Below are 27,702 nucleotides of genomic sequence, written 5' to 3'. Positions count from 1 at the left end.
CTTGCTGTCTCCCTTATCACTTCTGCAGTAGTTGCCCAATCATCCAGCACCTCTTCACCACCACTGAGCCCCGTCTGACCTCTTCCCTAAACCGCAGACTACATTCTGCCTTCTTCAGATTCCACCATCTTATTCTTCTTTCAGTCCTTGCTCTCCTCCTCTTCTTCTTCACCTCTAAAACCATCCTACAGACCACTATCCAAAGCTGTCTAGCTACACTGTCCCCTGCCAACACCTTACAGTCTCCAATCTTCTTTAGGTTGCATCTCCTACACAGAACATAGTCCACCTGTGTGTACCTTTCTCCACTCCTATACGTCACCCTATGCTACCTCACCCTTCTTCTTAAAATAAGTATTTACCACTGCCATTTTCCATCCAGCAAAATCTACCACCATCTGCCCTTTCACATTCCTCTCCTTAAGGCCATACCTACCCATCACCTCCTCATCACCTCTGTTCCCTTCACCAACATGCCCATTAAAGTCTGCCCCAATCACTAATCTTTCTTTCCTAGGTACACCTTCTACCACTTCATCTAACTCACTTCAGATTCTTTCTTTCTCCTCCATCTCACAAACCACATGTGGAGCATGAGCAACAATGACATTTATCATCACCCCTTCAACTTCAAGCAATATGTTCATCACTCTATCAGAAACTCTCTTCACCTCCACTATATTCTTACTGTACTTTTCCTTCAAAATCACCCCTACACCATTTCTCTTTCCATCCACACCATAGTAGACCAGTTTAAACCCCCCTCCAATGTTTCTGGCCTTACTCCCTTTCCACTTGGTCTCCTGAACAAACAACATTTGTACCTTTCTCCTCTCCATCATATCAGCTAACTCTCTTCCTTTACTAGTCATAAGAAGAAGATGCACACAAGCCCTAAAAATGTTATTATTGTATTTTTTCTAGTTGTCATTATACATTTTTTTGGTGGTCTGTAAAAAAATATTTGAGACCTTTAATGTACACTTGGCGTATCTGAAGAACACACTGCAACCTGCATTGTCAAGCAAAAGACAGACCGTACTGCTTGTACACCATTTTGGCCACATGGTGGCAGTGTAGTACTAACAAACATATCTAGCCGCACCACTGAAGAAAAAATAAATGTACACGAGCCAATCAGAGGGCAGGTTGCCTTTTAAAACCGGGAAACTCGAAATCAAAACAAATTAGCAAGAAGTCGCTGCATAACCAGTGTTCGGTAAGTTGGCAGGTCCGTTTGTCACACGTTAAGCAAGATTTGTGGAATGAAAATATGAGATTAATTGGTTGCTTGGAGTGTAAATGAGGGATTAGGTGTACACAATTGCCAGTAGCTAGTCAGTTATCTAGGAGAGTTTACCCATGTCCCCTCATGCTAATCTATCAGACTAACGCGAGGTAATCTCATTCTTAAATGTGTAGTTCCTCGAGGTTTTGTTTTATTATGCTCGTCGTTATCCGAACACCACTGCTTATTTTGCCACGACAAAGCATATCTGTAGACACGATGTACAAATACATACTCTTGTGTCCCTAAATTCAGGAACTCGATATATCAAAATCCAATGCTCTGAAAATTCGTGGTCTACAGAAGATGCTAAATAGAGTAATAGATTCTTCTGCCGTAAAATAAACATTGGACCTGGTATCCCGTGTCCTACACATTTGTCATAGTGTCTTCCTTCACCTATTAGCTGAAGTTTAATCAAGTGTGCTGGAGCAGGAAAAAAAAAAACTCAAATCTGTTCTAAATAGCAGAGATGCCCAAACCTTTACTTATAAAGGACCAAAAACTCATTGTATGAAGACATTGGCTAAAAATAAATGTTGCATTATACCAAACATTATATTAAAAATAAAGTTGGCATGGTATCACCTATTTGAGTTAATATAAAAAAAAAAATACAGAAACTATGAAACATTACAATAAGAAACATCCTCCTCCTTTTCCCAAATATGGCAGACAAAATCAGAGTTCACTATGTGCCAGCTTTGGCCTGTGAGCCCTAGTTTGTGGATCTCTGGGCCTAATGGCTCCTCCAGGATCAGGCTTGGGAGCCTAATTGATTAGAACTGTTTGTGTGCTAGATTTGTTGGAAGCCATGGATGCTATGGTTTATCTTGATCAAGAAAATGGCACACTTGCTGCTCCGTCCTTAAAAAGTCGCCAGCGGCTTCAGTCTGCTCCTGGTAAGATGGAGTCTATTTTGCACCAAGTTGACTCAGGTTTTGATCAAATGTTGCTTTTGGTCACGCTTTTCATTGCACACTTGTCTGCATAACTGTGTTTATAGAGCGTGTCCTCAAAACTCCACTGAAGACATGGCTCCGAGCTCCTGCGCAGTCTGGCCGCAAAGCTTTGGGAACTGTTAATAAGATTGTAGCCACTCCAGCAACCTCTCATAAAGGGGATGTGCTGAATAAACCGTTTGCAGTGCAGGTTGGTGGTTTAATTTCATTTGCCTGCAATTGTATTAAATCAATATTGCCCACTTTCATTTCATTTAATTTTTTTATATATAGCAATGTAAAGTGGCACCACAGCCTGTTGGCGAGGACTACCCAGAGATCGAGAAGTGCTTCCCATATGACCCGAGTGGTAGGTCTCTTTCATTATTTAACTTTTGAACAATCTATGGAAGGCACAAGATTGAATGACCTCAAAGTAATCCTAGTTTTGCTCTCAAAAACCCTGTTTCTGCATTTTCTTGTTAAATGCAGCTGAACAAGGGTTTTAAATATGGTAATCATTTTTGGTCAAAGAAAATATTTCCCAATAGATGTCACAGTTGGACTGATCATGGTGTTGTCCTGATCAGGCTGACTCTACATGTGAAGTCATTATAACAAACCTTTACTAGAAATACAGTTTTTATCCAGAAAATTGAATACTGAACTGACACACAGTTGGTAAAAGGGATTTTTTTTCCCCCTCCTCCTTCCTTGTACACCATTGACAAATCAGCGCTTCATGATGTTTTGTACATTTCTTTCAAAGATGTACTTTTTACGTTCAATTGTTACTTGTAGGAAAGTTTACATATCCCCTACACTATTATGTGGAAAGTACACTACCATTCAAAAGTTGACACCATATTCATTGGTATTTCTGTATTTTTGTTTGCAATGTATATAAATACTAAAGACATTGAAATTGATGACAAATATGGAATTGTGCATAACTTTTTTGAGGTTCCCAGGTGTTTTTTTGTTTTCCCCTTTTTTTCTCCTTCCTTCACTCTCTGGTCCAACTCTTTTCAAAGCATCTCAATTGGATTTAGATTGGGTGATTTGTAAAAGACCAGGTCATCTGATGCAGCATTCATTCATTCTCTTTCTTGGACAAATTTCTCTTATGATTTGAGGTGTGTTTGGAGTCACTGTTCAACTGGGAAAACAAGCTATGGTCCCATTGAAGTGTAAACCAGATGGGATTAAATGTTGCTGCAAAATGCTGTGGTAGCCATGCTGGTTAAGTGGTCCCTCAATTTTGACAGTGTCTCCAGCAAAACACAGCTCCATACTTCACAGGGGGAACCACACATTCAGGAACTGTCCCTTCACCCTCTCAATCTAATAAGCCCATTCTCTCCTGCTGAGGTAACTCTTGCTAATAAGAGCTTGTTTTATCATAGTGTTTGGTTTTTAAGACTGCATTTGGAGATATTTTAAGTCTTGATTTTTTTGGATTGGCTAATCTTCGTTTCTTAAAGTAACCATAGACTGTCTTGTATTTACTTAACTGAAGATGTAGTTAAAGTATGTCTTGCCAAAATGGTGTATCCTTTTCTCTGCACGATGTATACTGACATTAAAATGGCAAATCAAATTAACAATTAACTCTTGACAAGGCACACCTGTGAAATTAACTATTCCAGATGACTACATTGTGATTGTGATTAGAGAATGCCATGAGTTTGCCAAGCTGCCATCAAGGCTACATGTAGCTATTTGACAATATAAAACATTTTGAATTTTAGTGGTTTTTTTATTTTTATTTATTTTTTGTCTTTAATGTACATGTTTAAAAAAAAAAAGTTGTCCAGTTTTTGGATAAATCGGATTTTACCAGCAGTATATTGGAATAGTTTGTATGCATTGTATTTATAAAAAATAAAATAATTTAATCGGGGTGGTAAATGATGCCGAACAAAGATGTATGCAAAAAGGGTTATTGCACAACCAAACCCAATCTAAGTCTGTTTAACAAATTATGATTGTAAGGTATAAAGTATGTATGAACATAAGCAGTGCCCAAAGCTTAAAACTACTGTATACTGTGAAAGTTTAAATTCAGACCAGTGTCTGTAAAGTTTATTTCCTGGTTCACTAAACACTAAAAGATGAATTAAAGATCATGCTATTTCAAAACTCCATATCTGCCTGCCAATTTTATGATGGACTGTCTTGCATGATCTACAGACTTTGAAATCTGCTCCGTACCAGAGGAAGTCTGTCTAAGCCGGTTTTCATTGGCTGGTTTGGGAAAACCGCAGTGGTGTCCAAATCCCCTTGGAGATGATTTCGATATGATTACACCAGCTTTGCCACGGTCTCCTCTCAAGATGCCTTCAGGTATATAATCTGCTAAAATCCTTATTTGAATAATTATTACTATATTTGTAGAGGTATAACAACAAATTGTCTTTATATAGTGCACTGCAGCGATGACCTGGAAGCATTCCTAGAAACCATCAATGAATTGACTGTGGATTTGCCACCTGAGTGTGACTTATAATTGATTATTGCATCTGTTTAGAATAAAACTTAATTTTTTAATAAAGGTTTTTACATTTTGCTTCATTTTGTCTCCTTATCTTGTTATATCCCCTGCAGTGAGAATCAGTTAAGTTTAATTTATATAACTGCCACTGAGCCAAGTAGACAACAAACATGCACCAGCTGACTGGCACCAATATACATCTGGTGTGTGTGTATATGTTAAACATCAGCATGGGGCGCATGGAGTAACTAAAAGCAGTATCATCTCTCAGCATGAAGGAAACTTTAGCAGTTTTCTGCTGATAATGGGATATGATACACTGGAAACTTTATTTGAAACCTTTTTGAATAACACTGCTGATATAATGGTACAAATGCAGCTTTAAGCGGTTTACAGTGAAGATTTAATTATCTCCACACTGAGCTGTGTAACAATGATACATGACCGATGCACTGAAAACATCTCAAACATGGACCTGTTCATTTAGAGGCATTTATTACAAATAGTCCACCCCATGTCAAAAATTAAAGTGCAAGTGTTAATCACATTTGAAATTGTAATCTTGGAAACAAAGTGAAATCAATGGGGAAAAGATCAGTAAAATTCTGATATGGCTAATTACAAGAACAGCCCTTGTAATGTGCTGTTAGTGTTGCAGCCCAGATAAACAGTACAATATTAATAGCACCACTTTGTTATGGTTTCTGGAAAGTTTTTACACAAAAGTTAAAAAAAAACTACATGGAAGAAAAACAGCAGTCATCCCATCCTCAAGAGACAGTTATGAGCACTGCCCAAAATCACATGAACATATCACATTCTAACAACCTAACTATGCTTTCAATGATTCTTCCACATTTATATCCAATATGCTTTGCAACCTTCATACTGATCAGCCACATGTAAACCACCGTTTAGCCAAAACCCTTGCACTAGTCAAGGCTCCCCCCCCCCCCCCCCCCCCCATGACTTCTGAAAGTATACTTTGATATCTGGAACCTGGATGTGGGACCTTCTATGGATTAAATTGTTCAATACATCCAAAACATGCTTGATCAGATTGAGATCTGAGTTATTTGGGGGGCACACTCTTTATAATCCTTAAAACATTCCAGAACTTTGTCAATTGTTCACTAGTATTCTGTGGTTGGACCACTTTAGGTAGGTACTAACCAATGCATCTGGGGAACACCCCCACAAGATCTTTGATGCTCTGACCTCTTTGAGCGATCACAAACTGGTCTTTGTTCAGATCACTAAGCTCCTTATGCTTGCCCATTTTCCTGCTTCCAATATATCAACTTCAAGAACTGACTATTCACATGCTGCACAATACATATCACCTATGTGCCATAGTAGCAAAATAATGTTACTCATTTCACCTAGCAGTAGATGTAATATTCTGGCTGATCAGTGTTTATAGTCTGTTTAGTGTAATCTGTTACTAAACTGTCCCTGTGATTGTCACCGGATATCTCTACATAGTCCAACGTAGTGCTTCGAAACATACGTATTCACTTGTACATGTCACTCATGCTTTTGCCACACTCTCATAGCATGTATCTAAGTCCACTGGTGTGATCCTGTATATATTTTCAATTACGCAGAGGTTACAAAGAGTACGGCGCTTAAAGATGTGCAGGTTTGTGTTTACATGCTGAATGTCTTTCAAGTTCTTGTGTTCACTGGATCACCTCCTCCCCAGTCCAAGACATCTTCAGCACATCCCTTTTTTGGATTCCCATTCCTGAAACAAAAAGATGCTTCTTTATTTTTTTTAATCATAAAGAAATGTAATGAGGCAAAATAGCTCTAATAAGCCTGTAGTTTTTCTCTGTGAGAAATTCTGCCAGCATAAGCTTCTACTAATCAATAAGACATTAAAATCTGATTAGCTAGAACCTCCCAGCTGCAGTTCATTGCACTCTGTGTTGGTTTCATACAGATAAATAAAAGAGCACTAGTGTATTTAGCCTGTCTCTTTACCTTGGCTTTCTGCATAACGTTTCCCTTTGTAGACGCATAGATAGACAGGGGGCGTTTCCGCATTTCAGATGCACAGTTGACTGGAATTATTGAATCATTGTATGGTACCTCGGTTTTCTGAGTCTTCTATAAAATGAGAAGTTAGAGCAGTTAAACTTTACTTATTTTTCAAGGTATTGCAGTTTAAACAATGTGTTTTCATACCTTGTTTACTTGTTTAGACTCTGCAGGTGCCCCTAAAGCTCCTCCAGCCAGAGACTTCTTCAGATTTTCTTTAACCTGAGTAAGTTTGAGCTCGAGGTCAACACGTTCACCTTCCTTGACCTGGCAGCTCGCCTCCAGCTGGGCAACACTCTCCTCAAGTGCCAACCGCTGTTTATCTGCACCAAACACACCATTATTGTACCACATCCTACTGACAAATAAAGCATCAACAGTAAAGTGAAATGTGCATATACTGACACTTTTCTTATTCACTTATTAGGAACACAAATAAACTTACACCCTTAATTTCAGCATAAAACTTGAAAAATTAGACTATCTGAGTTAAACACAACCCCAATTCCAAAAAAAAAAAAGATGGGACACTGTAAAATGTAAATAAAAACAATGTAATTATTTGCAGTAAAACAATCATATTACATGGTAAAACTGAGAATATATATGCCATTTTAAGGAAAAGAAATAAGGTAATTCTTAATTTGATGGCTGCAACAGGTCTCAAAATCATCATGTTTTCACACTGTGTAGCATTACGTCTTCTCTCCATATACACCTGGGAACTGAGGAGACCAGTTGCTGAGGTTTTGGGAAAGGAATGTTGTCCTATGTGTGTCTGATACAGAATTCTATCTGCTCAACAGTTCTGGGTGTCCTTTGTTGCATTTTTGTTTTATGATGAAGTTCAGGCACGTAAGACTCTTCTACTGCAAAGTCATGCTATTGTAATAGATGCAGTATGCAGGTAGCTTTGTCTTGTATAAAAATGCAAGGCCTTTCCTGGAAAAGACACTTTCTGGATAGAAACATTTGTTGCTCCAAAACCTGTATATACTATTCAGTATTGATGGAGCCTTTCCAAATGTGCAAACTACTAATTCCACAGGCACTAATGTACTCCCAAACCATTAAAAATGTGGCTTTTTAAATTGAGCGCTGATAACAAGCCAGGTCCCTCTCCTCTTTAGCTTGAAGAATGTGGTGTCCATGGTTTCTATTCATCTGACCAGTTTTCAATGCTTCTGGATGCTGGCGTTTCTGAATCATGTTCATGCATGCCTTCTTCTTTGCAAGATGGAGATTAATCTGCATTCTTGTATTATATGCCAAACTGTTCACAGAAGATGATTTCTAGAGTTGTTAATGAGCCATGATTTCCATTGCAGAATCATGACTGTTTTAAATGCAGTGCTGTCTGACGGCCTGAAGATCACGGGCATACAGTGCACTTTTTCGCCCTTGTCCCTTGTGCACAGAGATAACTCCAGATTCTTTGAAACTTTGGATGGTATTATGTACTGTAAATGATGAGATATTAAACTGTTTTGCAATTTTATGTTTAGGAACATTATTCTGAAATTGTTCCATTATTTGTGTACATAGTTTTTTACAGGTCAGTGAAGCTCTGCCCATCTTTACTCCTGAGAGACACTATTTATATCCAACCATCTTACTGACCTGTTGTCCATTAACCTAATTAGTTGCCAAATATTTCTCTATGTTCTATTGTGAGTAAAATATGGTTTTATGAGATTTGCAATATTTGCATTCTGTTTTAATTGACATTTTACACAGTTCCAACCTTTTGTGGAATTGCGGTTGTATGTGGATATAAAGCCCTGTGTCATCTGCTGTTGTCCACAACAGCCTTTCATAGATTTATTGTTTTGCATGTACAATTTGGGACTATAGGCTATGGCCAGTAGATGGAACTACAGACAGATTTCGCATAGAATATGCTTAGAAAAAACTGTGTTTATTAAACAGTTTGGTGAAACTGTTTCTATCCATATTTTTTTTTTCAGGTATCCAGAGCCAACTTTGCTTTTGCTTTTATAACCTACTAAATAATTTTACTATAATGGGTGATGTGTACATTTACAGTACAACAGTAAGAATTGTGCCTCAAATTATTTCTCACCTGTTGCTATCTTCATTCTTTCCTTGGCTCCTCGTTTTTCCTTACGCAGTAACACCAGTGCATTCCTTATATTGTCTTTCTCTCTCTCCAGCTCCTCTTTCTCCCTTAGGTACCGGCGCGCATCCTCCTCGGCCCGTGTTTTCCCATACCTTCCATACTGATTTGCGTCTGTAAGGTAAAAGGCCATATGTCAGGTTGCAGAGAACTGTGGGAGCACTGGCAATACTTTTAACACCCTCAACAAGGCCACTGCAAAGGCACAGGGTAGAGAGAGCTATATATCAAACTCAAATGCCTTAGAAAGCTCGGGTTGCATCATTTGCCTGGCCCATGCTGGTGAGGCCTTTGAAGTGACAGTGTGGGAACTCTCTGACTGCCCTGAAAACTGGTGAGAACAAGAAGCTTTAAAGTATGCTTGTTAAAATTCCCTAGGTGTTAAGGTTTCTTTGACCTCTATTACACCCTTTAGGTTATCACCCCTTATTGTCCATGAGGGTGAATAAAAACCTCCAGGGACTTACAACAGTACTTTTATAACATAGAACATTACATAATATTGAACAGCAGAGCAGTACATAGATAGTTGGTGGGACTCACTAGAGCTGTGGCGCTTAATGGTGATCTGAGGCTTGGCCATACTTCTGTCACTACTAGCAGACCGGCGCTTTAGCAAATACCCATTTTTCAGCCTCTCATTCTCCTGCTGTGTAACAAAACAGAAAAAGATTGTAAATGAGTATAATTGTAACTGTTCCCAAGAGTGGTACTTTGTGTAGCGAAAAATTAATAAGGGGCTGTTAGTGCTAAATGGGTCCAACAGCCACCACATGCATACAACAAGTACCCATAATATACCTGTTCTGGCCTCATTTTCCAATTAATCTGTTCAGGCATTCATAGCATAAATAATGTGGATGCCTGAGCTGACCCCAGGCAGGTACAGAAAAGAACATGCTTCAGAGGGAATCCTCAGTCTAATAGGATCATGCTCAATTTTAGAGCTCCCTGACAGGATAGCTAATACATAACATTTAAGATGGAAATATAAACACTGTTTTCTGAATATGTATTTGATTGCAGATGCTTTTTACAAACCTGGGTTTCCTCATGAGGCACATCATCATAAGTCCTTGATTCTGAGGAGGTGACCCATCTGAACAGAAACAAAAACATTTACCACTCGTTGACTGATTCAAACACTTTTGCACTGATTCAATTCTATAAACGTATTTTTTTTTTTGATCACTCACAGAAAGGAGAAACGAGCAGCTGTACGAATATTGGCGATGGTCTCCACATCCACATAGTCATAGTGCAAGCACTCTGGATCCGCAGAAGAACCAGTTTCTGCCAATAAAACTCCAAGCCAGCGGCCCATTTCTTCAGAGCAGCTTGCCTGACACAAATAATAAATGACTGAGAACTTAACCTTAGATCTGACCTTGAAACGAACTGTAAAACTATACAGTTTTATTAATTCCTAGACTGAAAATGATTTAAAATTCATTAGAATTCATTAAAATTTGAATCCTTCTGTACCTCTAACACTGCCACCTCCGTGCCACCTCTTAGTATTCTGAGAGCAAAAGGGTGCTTGGGACCAAGACCTGGCACCACATCACAGCCTCGTAGGACAATGGAGGTGTGTGGACATCGCCATCCATCTTTTTTTTTTTCCTGGTGAAGGTGGAGTGAGCCACATCTTACACGACACCACTGCTCCTTCCAGCACTGGTTCACCAAAACATTTAGATAGCCTGCCAAATATACAAACATAAGCCCAGTTAGTTCAGTTGGTACCAAAAATAAGATAGGATGGTTGGTTGGTTGGTTGGTTGGTTGGTTGGTTGGTTGGTAGAATTAATCTCAAGGTCACGGGTTTGGCACACAAGAATATACATAGTTATCAAAAATGTGTACGCTTCAATGGTAACTTAAGGAAAAGGGGAATCTGTAGTGCAGCAGTAGTGAAACAGAAATAATCTCACCACAACGAGGGTCCTCATGAAGTGACTGTGTTCGTGAATCTCCAGGTAAAGGTGGCTTCTTTTTTGAAAAGCTAATCATCCTAGTAATCTTTCGCCCTGCTGCTCTGCTCATTGTGCCTGTTAATTCTGACAGAGGAACCCACTTTTGCTTACCTAAATAAAAACATACAGTATTGTTATGAAAGAGAAAGAAATGTAGGGTGTACACATCTGACTCAACCACGCAAATGAAAACCATTTTGCGCTTTACTATAAGCTTTTTATCTAAATTATTTAAAAGTTTTAAAACGTAAAAACTTTAATGATAAGCTTTAGAAAGAAAGCAACTTGCCATTCTCCCGGCTGTCACGGCTGCATTCACCACTCGGCAAGCTGTCGGAATCTGATGCATGTTTCTCACCAGACAATCTCTAAAAGACAAAAAAGTATTTTCAACCATATCCTACTTAAACTATACTCATCAGGAACAAGCAATCTCAAAGGTTTCAATTTAATGTGTCTTGAAAAATGTAGAGACAAACAAAACAATGCAAGGTTTAAAGTCATGAGTCAGCTGCAGTATTTCTTACTTGGGATTACATGTAGGCATAAATAATAGAAACATGCATATATACAGCAAAAAGCAGTGACAATTTGGTGTTCTAAGCGGTCAGCCTTCTAGCCAATGTCATTTTGCACACATACACACAACTTCACACATTCTCATAATCTAGAGTACAGGTTAAAATATTGCATATAAGTTGTAATAGTATAAAAAAAATATTTTCTATAAGCAAGATAAATTAGTAAGGTGGCTTTAGTTGAAAACCTCTAATAGGAGTTCTTTGTTTTTTCAGTGTGGATATTAGCCAGAACTGTGGAATAATTGGTGTATACATTGTATACACCAAAAGCCACATCAAAGCGTATTGAGGTACATTAGATTCCTACCTTGTCCAAGTCTTTTTCTGGCTCTTTCTCTCTTTTTCTGGGGATCATGGGTGATGTTGAGATGTCTAATGGATTGCCCAGACTATTTACTTCACGCACCACCTGCAACCCCACACAGAGGAGCAGCATATCAGCAACAGATTTTTACTACACAGGAAGTGTTTCCACCAAAGGAACTCTTTTTTTGTGCAACATTATTTCTGGCCTGCACTCAGCAGACTAAGCTGTATGTGTATTTGTAACAGATGGTTAAGCAAATTTTTCTTGTATGGTATGAAAAGTCCTTTTTAATGTAAAAGAGAAAACCATGTTTACTTGGAGCCATTTGTCTGCCTGTTCTTTGCTCTGTACAGCAAACACCAGAGCCTCTCCACCTGGCAGAGAGAAGCGAAGCTCATGCTTTTTCTTCCGCCCATCCTTAGGCACATATATGACATTGCACAGATTAAGCAGAAGATCAATGTAGGGAGACTGGTCTTTGGAGCTTTTGTAGCACTAGAAAAAGAAAACAGCAATGTCACAGGAATGACAAATTATCTTTCAGTATTAATGTTAGCTAAAACACATTGTTTTTATATAAAAGTATGGAAAACATTACAGATCAAAACTCAACATGGCTCACCTGAAGTCTGTTCTCACGGATGACTGTGAGTTGTTTGGCCCACTGACCAAATCGCTTCTTTTTCAGCAGGAAGGCACAAATACGGCAATCCTTCACTGGGGCCATTGAATTCTCCTCTGACGGCCACTTGTGGGTTAAACGCTGACCCCTTTCATCCTCTTCCTCATCATATGATTCATAGGAGCTGCTCAGAGGATCCGAATCATTATCTATAGATCAAAAATGTATAATCAAAACATAAACTAGTACAGTATTGATTAAAACATATGACAAACTTGAATATAGATGTAATCTTATAGGAACACATGCCTAGAGTGGTAGGATGGTTTGATTATAAGGGCTGGAGGGAACATAATTCACAAGAATATTGCATGCTCTTTAGTTTACATGTCCGGCCCTGGCAGCATGTTGTAAATATAACCATACAAGACAAAGTAAAAATAAATATCCTGATGTCATTCTGTGTTCTCTTTGGTAATATATATTTTTACTGAGAGCAAGAAGCATATAATAATCTACAATTACATGTAATATATATTTTTACTGAGAGCAAGAAGCATATAATAATCTACAATTACATGAATTTTTGCGCTGCCGGTTCATGCTGACATTTGGACAGTCCGTGTCTTCATAGTATCCATCCTCAATCGAGTTAGGAGGACTGGAGCTACCTAGAGGTCAGAAGACATTGGTTGTAAAAGTTGGCCAACCAAAATGGCCATGAAATTGTTACTGTGCATATGTACTAGTTCATGAATATAATCAGAAAAAGCTACCTAGACCTACCAGTAGTTTATGCATACTTGAAGAAAACAACATTACTTAAACAAACTTACAAATGTTTCTTTTATTTAAGCAATATGTTTAAAAGAGAAACTTACTGCGGCTGGTTATGTATTCTGGCAGGGTGCCAGGGCTGAGTGGCACAGCCTCCTCATAGTATTCCTCTGGAGGTGGTGTGGTGGGGAGTGGAGGTGCTGAATCTGGTATCATCTAATCAAAGAACAAGGGGCAAAAAATATTCTGCCATAAGGTGTGGGCCCCCACTACTCAGTCAAACACTTTCATAAACCTTTGTGTAGTTACACATGCTATGATGAACATGTTGTTAAAGGAATTGTGTGAGCAGAAAATGTAAATCATTGCATGCAAATGCTGTAGTGAATTAAATGAGAAGGTAGCATCTTACAAGTTTCGATGGTGACGTTGTTTGAATTGAGTCTTTCTTCTGTTCTTCTACTTTAACTTTCAGCTCACTGAGGTTGCAGTCTGTGAAGCCAAGACATTTTTGGTGCATAATAATGGCATTACCAGGGAATACTAATTGAAACTCAAAGCTAGTGTTATTTACCAAAGTTATCAAAAAGGGCTTCCACAAAGCTTGTGCCATTTCTGCAGACAGAGGTGTTCATGTACATGTATTCTGGTCCAGTGACTAAAAAAGAAATAGAAAGGGAACGTAAGATAACCACAGGAGAATATAGGAACATTTTCAGATAATTAACAGCCTTTTAACAGGTCACCATTTCTATCAATGTCACAGTAAGTATGTAAAATAAAGAACAAGCTGGTTTAATGTAAACAAATGTAGATGCTTTTACAGTTTAAATTTTCCATCTTTCATCATTTATTTGTACATTGCAAAATATTTTGGCAAGTAAACAATCTACAATAAACCAATTTCAAGCAAGTGCCGAAAATTGGGGCACCACAGTATTATCCATGAACAGGACTCATTCTTTGCATGCTAGAAATGGATGAGTAGCTATAGGTTGACTAGAAAGAAACACTTTCCCATTTAAATCTCGTCAAACAATGTGGTTAAATGTGTCATGGTCTGTTTTGGTCTGATGAGGCCAAAATAAAACATTCTGGGCATAATTCTGAAGGATATGTTTGGTGAAAACAAGACAGATTATCACCCAAAGATCACCACACTCCTAAGAAATATAGTGATGATGGAAGCATTAGGATAAATTAGAATAAATCCAGGGCATTTTTGTCTGGAAATATACACTTAAAATTCCAGATTAAGATTTTATACAAAAAAGAAAGCAACAGCAAAATGTTCTTAAATTCTTAAAGCAAGCTTATGGGTGCATGCAGTTTATTGTTTTTTCTTTTTTTTTCCCTAAATAATAATAATCAACAGTTAACAGTGGCGTGTCTAGATATAAACTCAAATTTCTTTTTATATACTTCCTTTATAATAAGCTCATAATAAATATATATATTACACACACATTCTTGAAAAAGATCTGCTATATGTATTGTAAGATCTACTATATAACTACCTGAGGGCTTTAGCTGTTTGAGGAGGTTCCTAACAGCACATTTCTTCTCCTCGGTAGCAGAACTCAAGGTCTCATGGTCTAGCAGCTTGAGCAACACATTCAATTCAGTCACCAAGTGTTCCATTGCTATGGAAAAAAAAAAACTTTCATGGTCAGACAGACAATACAATTGTCTATGCATGTCATGGGTTAATTAGTCTGCATTTTAATAACCACAGTGCAGGTAAAACAGCAGTTGCAACATCATTGACCTTGATTTTATATGCTATTTAAATGCTTAAGGATGTCTATGTTTTTATGGGGTTCCTGTGCTGGAGTAAGTGAGATCAAAATTCATAGTTTATTGTTAACTCTATATTCCAAAAAGCAACTCTAGTGAGGTCAGTGAACAATTATGCACATTTTTTTGGCTCCTAAAGTAAAATATTTTGACCTTGGAACCTCTCACTAGGGCTCCAGAGCTCTGATCAAGCTCTCCTGCTAGTAAGAAAAATCCTTCCCCACAAGGAGACATGATATCTAACCCAAGAAAATCAAACTCTTCCAGAAACCATTACACAGGTTGCATTGGGAGGATGGTGAACTCTCCGTTTTCCTCCACCTTGCCACCATGTCATTCAGTGATACATCATCTTGTTTGCAGGAATGTTCTCAGCAGGCACAATTCAGCCCAAGTTAGATTCTATTTAACATTAAAGAAAATGTCTTGGCAAACAGATTCAGATACCCCTGAAATGCTGGAACAAACACCCCCTAAGAGCAAAATCCTCTGGAAAGAAATTGTTTGGTGTTGGGAGATTCTCAGAACTGTGTGTGAAGAAAGATTTTACACGGCAAACACCTCTGGCCTCAGTGGATATTAGCTTCTAATCAAAAGGGTGGCCATAACACTTGCCTTAGATTAAAAAAAATTAAATGGGAAGAATCCTGGAAAAGGGCCTTCAGGCAGCTGAACACTGAATAAGCATCGCTCCCAAATCTTTTATCTCAATCAAAAGTTAAAAGTGCTTTTATATATATATATATATATATATATATATATATATATATATATATATTATATATATTATATATATATATATATATATATATATATATATATATATATATATATATATATATATATATATATATATATATATATATATATATATATATGAGACAGGAGTTAGAAAAAGACTTCAATTTTACATGGTGCTAAAATTAATCTGCCAAGCAGCACTCTGCTGCGAACAATGTGGCCACCAAATGTTTTTAAAAAGAAGTCCAGAACATAAGTTCTCTCAAGTCAAAAGTGAGCTGACATCAGCTTTCTCCACGGGGAAGGTGAAAAGTTTACAAACCAAACATAACATATTTTGTTGTATCTGCACCCACATGCTCTAGACTAATCTATTTGGAAAAAAATAAGGACATTAAAACTATAGCAAAATGCTTAGTGGGTTTTTTAGTAAAGTTTACAAGAGTGAGTAAAATGCCTTTGTTTATTTTTGCCTCACCCAGTGCAAAACACCGCTCTTCCTGCCATCAGCCCTTTCAGCTGCCTTCAGGGTACTCTCCCAGTACTGTGTATGTTATGTGAACATGTGTATTTCAACATTTAAACCTCCCAATTCACACTTGTTGACACAAGGCCCCTGAATTCACAAAAACAAGCTTAGGTTGACTACCCTCAAGATGACCTCTTCCAGGAGATATGGCTGAGCAGCAGCTTAATGTCCCAACTAGGAGTAGATTCAAATTTAAGTATTTCTTTTGAAATGCCCCAAAAAGCTGGAATTTGGGGCTATGCTTTTCGAGAATGGTGACATTCAGATTACAGTGGTACAAAGATGCCAGGACATGGATTTAAGACACTGGATTTAGATAATCTGAATAGACATAGGATCAAAGATCTTCATAAGATAAAAACAAAACAAAACAAAGAAAACACACTCCTTTGGGGCTAGTTTCAACTAGCTTAAAGCAACACCAAAGGAGTGGAGCATACTTGATTCCCACAGCTAAACTTCTCAGCGGAGAAGATCAAACATACAGAGCTCCACTATATCTTCAGTTGCACCTGTGGAGGGTCACTTCCCAAGCCAAGCAAAACACGGGCCTTCTTGCCCTCTCTCCTCCCAAAAACTGCACATGTGGTCTTCTCTGATAATATACCACATCAAAAGCACTGTACTGTGAACACAGAAACTGACACCGGTGCTTCAAATCAAGTCCAGACAATCTGAAAGGTTTACTGATAGTATAGGAGTTTGTTGTTTTCTTTCATACACTCCAAAATATTTTCCATCGGTCAGTAAGACCTGAGAGACATATCACAGGCTGATTATCCATCTGTCTTCTTAATCACATTCTCACTTTTCAATCACAACAAACTTTTGCGAGATAAACTAAAAAAGCTTTATTGAGAAATTTGACTTTAGGACTGCCGATTGTGTTTCAGGAAGAAAACACAAACCTGCTTCTCCTGCAGGTGAACTAGTGCTTTCGTACAATAGCTGAAAAACTTGCCGTGTTCAAGATCTTTTACATGACAAAAGCAGAGGCAGCTAAATTGAAGCAGCAATTTACTTACTAGTGAGAACCACAGAGAACAACCCAAGTATGCGGGTAACACCTCAGTGGGACATTTTTTCATTTGCAAGGTTTAAACATGCATGAATAGGACTATCTTAGCTTGGGTTGCCTCAAGCTTTTACAAGTAGTCGAAACTGCTTTATAAAGATTTATCAAGTTTAATGCAAGAAACTGACATGCAGTACATCAATCAGAAGAGAGGAAAATTAAATTCGATAATAACAAAACACATACCATTCACATTTGCTGTAGTGGCAGCCAGACCCACCATCTTCTATTAAACTGAAGAAAGTCACTCAATCATCCACAAAGGTACTGTAAATCACTTGTAGACAAAAGAACTGTAATCTGCAGTATGTTCAGACAGTAAAATGACTCAGTGTAGGTGTGTTGCCATCACCTCTTCTTCTAGTTCCGCCCACTCCCTCTGATGCAAAGATGGCTAACAGGGGAATTTACCCTCCCTTTCTGCTCTGATGTATCATCGGGGGAGGGTGTGTGTGTGTGTGTGTGTGTGTGTGTGTGTGTGTTAAGCCCCCCCCCCACCCCCCACTCGTCTGCAATCCTAATGGATCCAGGACCTAGGACATGTCTTGTGTAAACACACACCTCCCCCTAAGACTAAATAAGAGTTTTGTGCTCTGCCTGATCAGCTATTATTTACACCTTTACTCTCTCCTGTTTCACATCCTATTTAGAATGCTACTAGATCCCTGAACAATTGGGGATAGTCCATGCCACAACACACACTTGATATAATGTTAGGTAATAGACAAAGGAGTCATTCTTTTGCCATGCTCAGGTGAACAGAGGGTAGAATGTCAATTCATTGTGTTTTCTTTCTTGGAATGGAGCCGAATGACACACATGCATGAGCCACTCCAACCCAAAGATATAACCTGAAGACTACCGAGCAGGAATCGACATGTCAAATATTTCACCGCACACTCATGCATGTGGCTCACCATATGTACACACTAGCATGCACACACTCAGATAAGCTCCTTGTATCAGTGACTCCATCTCTTTACCTTTGAAAGCATAGCACCAGACACTTTTCCAGCTCTTTAAACAGTTAAACACTCCTGACAACATGTTCAGATCTGTCTTGTTGGAGCTACAAACGAGACACTGTTGGATGATGCCAGTTTAAGTCGAGCACAGCAGATAACTACAGTACCACTCCAGAGCAATTATATCAATGAACATAATAGTTATACACGGTTTAATTTATTTGCCAGGCAGATTTCGCATGTGGGGTCCTTAAAGCTCACAGAGATAAAATAGAAATCACCAAACCAAAAGCTTATTATTCTTTTTTAAGGAAGACAAAAAATGTCTTTGATGAAAGTTAGTCCATTATGCCAGTCACACACCTTGCTCAAAATAATACGATTCTTAGATGTTTCTTAAAACTCTAATTAAACAACTGTCAACTGCTACAATTCGTGCACCACCATTATCATGCCGGAGCATACAGGTTGACTAAACTCTACACATTATCCCTGCTGAAATTCACTGAACAGCATTACGTGAATAGACAATTTTGGCCCATAATAATAAGTGTCACATTGAAAGTATAAGGCCTGCTGAAATGAAATCACTAAAACAATTTGGCCCATGATATGAAACGACAGCTGCAGTCCATCCATATTAAATAGCACAAAAATGAAAAGTTCAAAGCTCTAAGACTGAGTGTTGGGTTTCTCCACATAATCCCCCATAGCTTTCCCTCATAGTGCATTAGATTTGTGAGATGACACCTTGTTTTACTGCTCCAAAGTCAATACTGAGGGAAATCCCTCCAACATAAACGGGATCACTCATCAAATATGGAAATGCTTTGCCACAACAGATGTTTTGGCTGTTGCATAATATTTGATTTACCCCCTAATTTAATGTGTGCCTCCATATGATGGACATAGAGTAGTCATAACAGTCATTCAATTTCTTATTATGTGACGTTCAGAAAACTACAAGAATGCTTAGTCACGTTTTACAAGCATGATCAAGAACATCTCTGTGACTCATCCCAGGTAGCAAATAGAGCAACAGTGTTGTTTTCAGATGGGACTGATCTCAAGGCAAGACAGGCTAGATTGATTCATAGCATTTTGTTGTGAATAGTTACTGTGAAAGTAACTCCAACATAATAATCCTCTTCTAACTGTACAATGCAAAAGACCTCCTCCTGAATTCATACCATATTCTGGTTGACAACATCTACAAGTTCCAGGTGACTGAGAAGCCAAACCCATGACATCACACAATGATTCCCAAAAAGAATTTAAAAAAAATAAAAGTTATTATTTAGATATTTTAACAAAACATGGGAAAACCTCTCAAGCAAAGAAATGTTATTCATAGGGCTCTAAGGGTTTTGTTATATTTTCCCAATATTGTAATGTTTTTCTTTTGTTTTGCTTTGTGAGGTTGAATAAATTATAGGCCACATAACAATATTATCAGTTTGTGAATATTAATTAAAGAAGCATCAAACTTGTACTCTGCTTACCCTCTACCTCTCAAAATACACATAGGTAGATGTAGGTGTGAATGAGTAACACCTAACACTTAGGACAATTTGGCATTTATATAACTGAGCAGTTAAGGTCTGCTTGGCAGTGCTGGGATTTAAAGTCAACACTCAGATCAATATTCCAATGTCTACCTTTACCCCAATAACCTAAATTGCTTGTAGGTATGTTTAAATATTAACCACCAGGGTGTTTCTCCTTCATGTGTGAAGTTGAAGTTGAACGGACGGTTTACTGGATTTAATAAACACAAGTTTTGTGTGTTATTCAATGTTTAAAAAGAACAGTCATTGTGTGGCTTGCTGTAGAAATTCTACAATTTACTCATTATACAATTTACATTCGCTTACCCACAGTCATGGAGAAATAACAATACACATTTCTGGTATTATTTATCCAGACTTAAATAACAATTGTGTGCTCCCCTGTCAACAAAACAAAAAAAAAAACATTAGGTGACAACACCAGCAAAACCTTTTTTTTTTTAAAGAAAAATTTCAAGTTGCAGTATTTTTTAGGACACAAAAAAAAGTACTTATTTGCTACTTCCACAATCAGTAATAGAGTAATTATCAAGAAGGCATTACAAATGAAATGCACAAGATTAGTTCTAATCAAGAAATATGACTAGTTTTTTAAAAGCTGACTTTATTTCGGTTTGGCATCTCCAAATGATTTGAAATTCACAGTTCTGCAGTGAGAACGTTTGTTCCTGCAGTTTTAGTTCGAGGTGAGACCGTTTAATGCTCGCAGAGAGTTTAATGCTCATGTGATGCAGGCATCTGTAAGCACATTAAATGTTTATGTTCATGACAGCACAATCGGAAAAAGACAGAAGAAGTAAAGGATTTTATGGAAGGGTGGATAGGGAAAATCTGTTCTCCCCCAAAAGAAATATGATAGTATGACTGAGGCCATCTGTCCATCATATTAAGCTAGGCAAAATTGGGTCATGCAACAGGAGGATGAATCTAAGCACACTGACAAATTGACATCTGAATGGAAAAAAAAATAAATAAATAAATCAAGCTGTTTATAGGCTATGGCAGAATCTTAAGTGAGATTTACATAGACAAATACCCTCAAACTGAACTGAAGCAGTGTTCTAATGTTGTGGGCAAAAAGACCTACAGAAAACCTTAACCTCTAGTTATTCTTGCAAACGGTGGTTCTAAATGTAACTGTAAATGGGTTCCCCCCAAATGACTTCTAAAAGTTGACTTTGTGAAACACTGTCACCTGAGTTTATTTGATAATAATAGTTGGTTAGGACAAAACAATTGTTATTTAAACCTTGATAAATATCTATTTTTCTCATGACTGAACAACCTTAATCTAGTTGATGACATCATGCTGACTAGCTACATCAGACAATTATCCCCCCTATTATTTACACCTAAATGTTCACTCTGCTAAATAGTATATATAGCATACAGATTATAGTTCAATTATAGAACATTATAGTATAGCACACTATGTTATATACAATTTACACTATTGAACATTTACTGAACATTGTTAAAATAATAATTTTAAAATCACCCATTAAATGCAAACAAAATGGTGAGACATTAGATCTACTTTTTAACGTGTGCTCAGTCACCAGAATAATAACTATATAATGGGTAGAGTGTATCCTCAAAACCTATTAGATTTTACATATAGGCGCATGCTTACACATGGGAAGGCAGCAGGTGATTACGTGCAAAGCCCTATAATGTACACATCTCTGGGTATATCTAAAACTGCATTAAAGTTTGTGGGAAAAGGAAATTACGTGTTACTCCTGCTGCTTAATGCTGGATGGGAACATGCTTCAGGTTAACATTTAATTAAAGCAATATGCACAGAAGGTATAGAAGATGGAAGACAGAGAAACACTTACACTTTTCACTGTGTAGGCTGCATACATGCTTAAATGTGGCTGCAACAACCTATAGAAAATAACTACCCACATTTCTTTACCTTCTTCCACAAAATGCCAGAGTGCATTAGGTTGTATTAGATGGCACAAATACATTAAACCTGTATTTAACTTTAGCAGTTAGGCATGCTAGTAATGTTTGTTAGTAACTGAAAAAGGGATGTTCCACAAGTTTATTTCTTTAGTCAGCAATGGTTTATAAACCAACTTCTACTAAGACAATTTAGCCCATGAGGGTGGTTACTGAGGCTAAGTTCTAGTAGGAGGCCTCTTTGGGGTTGCGGATGTTCATCATCTCCAAATTCACTGTGGCAGAGTTATGAGCATGATACTCCCACTCACCTGTTTAAGCATTAATTAGCTTTGAAGACCATCTTTTGCTCAGCAGGGAACAAGAAGCTTTGAAGCTTATAAGCCTTTTCCGCTTTCTTATTGTGACCTGAGGCTCCACTACTACCACGACTTTATTACACTGCACAGTACAGTATAGATTAGGGTGGCACAATATTGAGGAGAAAGGTGATGTGATAAATATTTCAATAGGAGATACAAGTTAACAATGATGCATTATCTATCAAGAAAATATATAAATAAAGCCTGGCCAAACAATAAAAATAAACACAGATTCCTTTTTTTATTACAGCACACATGGCATCATTTTATGCAATTTTATGCAAGTTTATGCAATGTCACAACATTTATTTCTCTCCAGAGTTGCGCTATTTTCTGGCCAAGATCTTGTATTGATTATACGAGTCGCACCGCCGCATACAATCTTCTCCAGCACATCAATCAAAGATTCAAACAAAGATTCTCAATAGAGATAAGGTCTGATCTCTAGAGTGGCCAATCCATGTGTGGAAATAAATGTCTTATGCTCCCTGAATCACTTTTTCACAATTTGAACCCAATTAATCCTGGCATTGTCATCTTGAAATATGTCTAAACATAGCTGTAAGTTCTACTTTTGTTCTTTGTGATTTGATTTCAACAAATCTTTAAGTGAAACCCCTGAGTAATTTTTTTCGACCACATTTTTTCCTCAGAGGTGATGATTCACACAATCCTTCTATGTTTTAATAATGCATTGCACAGTTTTAACCCAATTTTATTAGTTTATCTTAGCAATCTGTTAGTAAGCTCCTTGGTTTTTCACTATGAAATGCAATGCAACATGATTGCTTTTAAAGGTGGATATACCATGGCACTGTCTTTATTTTATTTTCTATCATTTTTAATAACAGCAGCTCATAACCAGGCCAATAGCATTGTATGTTATTATGCCATAAACAACGTATAGATTAAATACAATTTTTCTTTGCCAGTAACAAGACAAGCTTCATGTTTTTGTCTTAACATTTAAGAGCTAGGGAAAAAAAAAAGTCTAGTAAAACAAGCACTTGTTTAGAGCTGCTCCAAAGTGATGACAGGAACTAACTTGAAAGCTGATCAAAGCAGGAGTCTTATCAGCATCTTTCTGCATATCTGCCCAGTACTGAAGTTTGAGAAGGGTGGGAATTCCCTAAAGGTTGGCAACATGTGGGCCAAATGCAACTGGAGAGTTTGTGAGCTGAAGGAATCAGTACCAAAAATTTTCTTAAATTTCTTCATTTCACTGTTGTTGTTGTTAATATTACCCGCCTACACATTTACATAGTTAAATGTACCAGTCTGTACATACAAATGCAATTTCTTTATCATTGCAATTAACCAACTATGAAAGCAAAAACGCTTAGTGGATTAATTTAAGTGGATGTTATAGTGATCCATAATATTGTATTGTGTTATTAAAGTTGTTGGAGCTGATGGCAGGTTTTGAAAGACTGTAAATTAGGGATATTGGCACTGGTGCCCTTAGGTTACAGAAGTTAGTGACCTATCACCAGCTAAGCCAGCACCCTATAGCCATCTTTTACAGTTTCCCCCATTATGAGATAAAGAGGATGAGTCAGCGATCACTAGACAAGGGAGCCTTCATTCTGTCAGCCTAATTAATGTATTGTCCAAAACCCCTATGATTTCACTTTGCAAATATGCCTTCTATTAGCCGCTGCTTCTTCTGCTGAGAAGACCTTCAGTGTTCCAAAGAGAGTGTTAAGACTGTGCAGAGCCATTTGACATTGTGGCTGCAGAAAGACTAGAGGTTTTGTCTGGGACTAGACAAGGAAAAGATGTCAATGGGAGTGTGTGTGTGTGTGTGTGTGTGTGTGTGTGTGTGTGTGTGTGTGTGTGTGTGTGTGTGTGTGTGCTGCAAAGTCAGAGAAAGCAGAATTCCCCTCAGTAGGGTGCAGTCTTGACCTTTACCCTCTCCTAATATATCAGCTCAGAAAGGAAGCTTCAGTTGAGAAAAAAAATGTCTAGAAAGCATACAGGCACCTTGTTTTACAACACTATAGCAGCTATCTGATGAGCCAAAGACTTCACAAAAATAATTCATGAATCACTTCTGTAGATAATAAAAGGCTCACAGTTACCAGGCACATATAAAGTCAGCATGTTTCCTTTTGCCTCACCTTCAAATACACCCTAAAATCAGGTTTAAGTGGATCATTGTTCCTCAGTGTAGCCTTACACATCAGTCTGTCTGAAGCAACAACAATAAATCACATGAGATATGCTGACCCTCCCTGCAGCTGCAGGCCTATTTTGGACTTTATTATCCAGTTAAAATAAACAAGACTTTGAAGCAAAAGCATAACCTGAAACAAAAAAAGAATATTGTTGACCATGTTTGCAGTACACTGCACGTTTGGCTTGCCCCCAAGCTGCCAGCTGGAGCTTCTCTTTATTGCCTGGTCATGGACAGACTATCACTGTGGCAACCTGCAGACACAACAGAAGTGTGCAATCACAACCTAAACTTACTATAGGTGTTGTGGGGGTCTTAAACCTGGGCACAATTGCCAGATAACGATGATAGATAGAGCTGTCATAAGCTAAACGAAGGTGACAGTATAGCACCCAAGGTAAAGCAAGGCAGTTCCAATATAACAGGTTATTGTACTTCAGTGTGTAAATGCCAAAAGCCCGAGAAAACTGAGTGCTCTGTGCTTACCTTCACCCCAGACATTCTTGCAACAATCGTGCCCAGTCTTGCAGACAGTTCAAGACAGAAAGCACTTTCTTTAAATGCTACATTTGATAAAACACTGCGCATTAAATCATTTCATGGTTAGATATAAGACAGTGGATTAAAGAATGAAGTAGTAGTCTTCACATTTGATTCATGTGTCATTAAAAAATTTACAAGACAGGAGATCTTTGTTCTTAACACTTATAAGCATTTCCATATGCGGAAAGGGAAAGACCAAGGAAACAATAAATATGATTCAGATCGAATAAAAAGACAATCCCACGTATGAAATAGCTCCATAGGGAGAGCTGTTCCCCTTCACGCCTACCATATAAACTCATCAAAGATATTATGAACTGCACATGCTGTTATCTATCCCACTTGGTTATTTGCTACTCACTGTTTAACGATTCACAACAAATTTAAGTGATGGCTAAATTAAGTAAAACAAAGAAATTTGTTTTAATAAATTTATATATATATATATATATATATATATATATATATATATATATATATATATATATATATATATATATATACAGTATATAAAAACGAGTAAAAGTAACTCAACCTGACAGGCTATTTAGAAACAAGAAAAAGAGGAAATGAAAATATACCAATGAAAATAATCAATTGGGCAGCCATATTGTTTAAAAATAGAGGCTGTAAAAACATACATACTCCCCTAGAGACCTTTCTCTCTCTCTCTCTCTCTCTCTCTCTTTCTCTCTCTCTCGGGTTTGAAAACAGATGCACTCTATAAAAGAAAATGAATTAGCCAGGCTGAATTTCAAATATTCTGAAGAAGAGCAAGAAAGTTTGCATTGTACTCGAGTGTAGTGAAGGAATGGCCCTTCACCTACAGCTCCAGTGAGAAAGGGTGTACACTAGCCTTAGCACATAGAAAAAGGACATGACTGAGGGATTGGTTACGTTTATTGACATAAACCAAGAAATGACATTAAAAATTACTGTTTGTCTTTATGAGAGAGTGTAGTCCAGTCCTATGATGTTAAAAATTGTAGTGAAAAGCTCCATGTTCTTAGAAGCACATGTTGAATGTTCCTCTTCTAGATTTGACATGGGGATATACAGCAAAATAGGATATAACTTTTGCCTCTCTAATGTCTATTTTTAATCAGGTGAAAAATCATCCTTTCCCAATTTCAGTTTTAGTGGCTGTGTGATAGTTATAGTTGCTTTATGCAGCAATGCCTTAGGAACCACCGCATTGATTTCAGGGGGTCTTTTGCAAAGGAAAACACTTCACCTCCTATCTGCTACTGGAAGTCCAGAAACAAAACAACACTGAGCACTTAGCTAAACAAGCAGCTACTAAAACAAATTACTTTAAAAGCACTTCAAATATACAAACACTTCTCATTGGGGGTCTTGTTAGAATGCCCACTTTCTAAATACAGGCTTCAAGCATTATAAAATGTAATATGGGATCCCAACCACAGGCTTGGGGAAAACAGAAAACTTAGTCCATTTAAAAACCATGTACGCACTCACCCACCCATCCAACAAATGTTTACATTTTGCAGTTGTATTTGATTTGTATTTGAACTTGAAGAAGAACCTGGCGATAAAATGTCTCCGGAGGGCCCCCCACACCTAAGGGTCCTAGTTAGTTGCACACCCCAAAATGCAGTGGCTGAACACACAGGCTTGGTTAAGTTATGGTTCGTTATAGTGAGATTAGTAATATTAGATACAAGAGAATAAACATTTTCGACTAATAGTAAACTGATGCTAAACTTTAAGGTTCTCCTAAAAAGCAGGAATCCATAAGTGTTTGGTGACACACCAGGAACACATTCAGGAATCTGGACTTTCTGTTCTAAGACTTTTCCTGAGATTCCAAGCCACCTGTTTGAACGATTTTGAAAAATACAGCCACAAATCACGCTCTTCCTGACAGGTTAAATAGGATAGCTACAAGCTACTCACATTTCTCCTTGTTTCCCTCCATGTGTGGCGCGTCATCCACAACTCCTGCACTTTTCCAGCGTGAGCATTTTCCTCCGCGCGCACGGCCCCTGTGACAGCAAAACCACTACAGCAATATTCCCAATAAAGATGCGCTAAGCTTCCCCGTGGCGCCTGGGTCCTAGTGCAGAGGACGCCCGGTTTAACCGCCACAGAGCACTTAATGATAGAAGCTGCGAGTTTCTATTACAAAAATCCGAGTATTTATCCATTTTCACTTATATTACATATGAGTCCTAAACTTAAATTATATCAATAATAACTTTTATCAATAGTAATATGGAGTATTCCTTATTTATTTTGTAAGTGATTATTTGTATTAATTGGTAACAGTTACTCAATTGGAAACAGTGTGTTCAAAAAAATAGCAGTGTATGCCGTTTACTGTACAAACTCAAAACTATTTTGTACAAACATTTTTGTTTCTAGGATTTAGCAATCCTGTGAATCACTAAACTAATATTTAGTTGTATGACCACAGTTTTTTAAAACTGCTTCACATCTGTGTGGCATGGAGTCAACCAACTTGTGGCACCTTTCAGCTGTTATTCCACTGCATGATTCTTTAACAACATTCCACAATTCATTTACATTTCTTGGTTTTGCTTCAGAAACAGCATTTTTGATATCACCCCACAAGTTCTCAATTGGATTAAGGTCCGGGGATTGGGCTGGCCACTCCATAACATTAATTTTGTTGGTTTGGAACCAAGCCTTTGCTTGTTTACTAGTGTGTTTGGGGTCATTGTCTTGTTGAAACAACCATTTCAAGGGCATGTCCTCTTCAGCATAAGGCAACATGACCTCTTCAAATATTTTGACATATGCAAACTGATCCATGATCCCTGGTATGCGATAAATAGGCTCAACACCATAGTAGGAGAAACATGCCCATATCATGATGCTTGCACCA

The 27,702-nt window shown here is 37.7% G+C and overlaps 2 protein-coding genes across 5 annotated transcripts; one reads left to right on the top strand and one right to left on the bottom strand.

Moving 5' to 3' along the window:
• The first annotated feature begins 1,131 nt into the window (after positions 1-1,131).
• On the top strand, positions 1,132-4,803 carry pttg1 (PTTG1 regulator of sister chromatid separation, securin). Its single transcript, XM_083560482.1, has 6 exons — positions 1,132-1,219; positions 2,089-2,190; positions 2,295-2,440; positions 2,524-2,599; positions 4,423-4,575; positions 4,656-4,803. Exons 2-6 carry the CDS (start codon positions 2,103-2,105, stop codon positions 4,736-4,738), a joined length of 546 nt encoding a protein of 181 aa, XP_083416608.1. The 5' UTR covers positions 1,132-1,219; positions 2,089-2,102; the 3' UTR covers positions 4,739-4,803.
• A 398-nt stretch (positions 4,804-5,201) lies between these two features.
• afap1l1a (actin filament associated protein 1-like 1a) lies at positions 5,202-26,937 on the bottom strand. Of its 4 annotated transcripts, none has more exons than XM_083560282.1 (19): positions 26,751-26,937; positions 14,684-14,809; positions 13,741-13,824; positions 13,579-13,658; positions 13,271-13,382; positions 12,968-13,060; positions 12,390-12,598; positions 12,083-12,262; positions 11,768-11,869; positions 11,169-11,247; positions 10,838-10,990; positions 10,389-10,606; positions 10,100-10,245; positions 9,945-10,002; positions 9,447-9,552; positions 8,850-9,017; positions 6,914-7,089; positions 6,710-6,832; positions 5,202-6,470 (listed from the first exon to the last, which is right to left on the bottom strand). In XM_083560282.1, exons 1-19 carry the CDS (start codon positions 26,770-26,772, stop codon positions 6,441-6,443), a joined length of 2,265 nt encoding a protein of 754 aa, XP_083416408.1. In that variant the 5' UTR covers positions 26,773-26,937; the 3' UTR covers positions 5,202-6,440. The 4 variants fall into 4 exon arrangements, with proteins under 4 accessions (XP_083416408.1, XP_083416407.1, XP_083416405.1 ...); XM_083560281.1 differs by having other exon boundaries at positions 6,710-6,835; positions 26,751-26,936; XM_083560279.1 differs by lacking the exon at positions 26,751-26,937 and adding an exon at positions 17,495-20,815 and having other exon boundaries at positions 6,710-6,835.
• Positions 26,938-27,702: the final 765 nt, after the last annotated feature.

This window comes from Silurus aristotelis (genome assembly GCF_946808225.1).
Source record: "Silurus aristotelis genome assembly, chromosome: 14".
NCBI lineage: Eukaryota > Metazoa > Chordata > Actinopteri > Siluriformes > Siluridae > Silurus > Silurus aristotelis.
The sequence above is the reverse complement of the archived record's forward strand: the minus strand, read 5'-3'. Positions and strand labels throughout refer to the sequence as shown.

Excerpts from the sequence above, each read along its gene's own strand:
- afap1l1a (XM_083560279.1), bottom strand. The coding sequence starts at position 17,531 with ATGGTGGGTCTGGCTGCCACTACAGCAAATGTGAATG. Across the intron at positions 13,659-13,740 it reads AGCCCTTTTTGATAACTTTG|ACTGCAACCTCAGTGAGCTG; the intron begins GTAAATAACACT and ends TTGGCTTCACAG. Across the intron at positions 10,607-10,837 it reads TCATGAGGACCCTCGTTGTG|GCTATCTAAATGTTTTGGTG; the intron begins GTGAGATTATTT and ends TATATTTGGCAG.
- pttg1 (XM_083560482.1), top strand. The coding sequence starts at position 2,103 with ATGGATGCTATGGTTTATCTTGATCAAGAAAATGGCACACTTGCTGCT. Across the intron at positions 2,441-2,523 it reads ATAAACCGTTTGCAGTGCAG|CAATGTAAAGTGGCACCACA; the intron begins GTTGGTGGTTTA and ends TTTTATATATAG. Across the intron at positions 4,576-4,655 it reads TCCTCTCAAGATGCCTTCAG|TGCACTGCAGCGATGACCTG; the intron begins GTATATAATCTG and ends GTCTTTATATAG.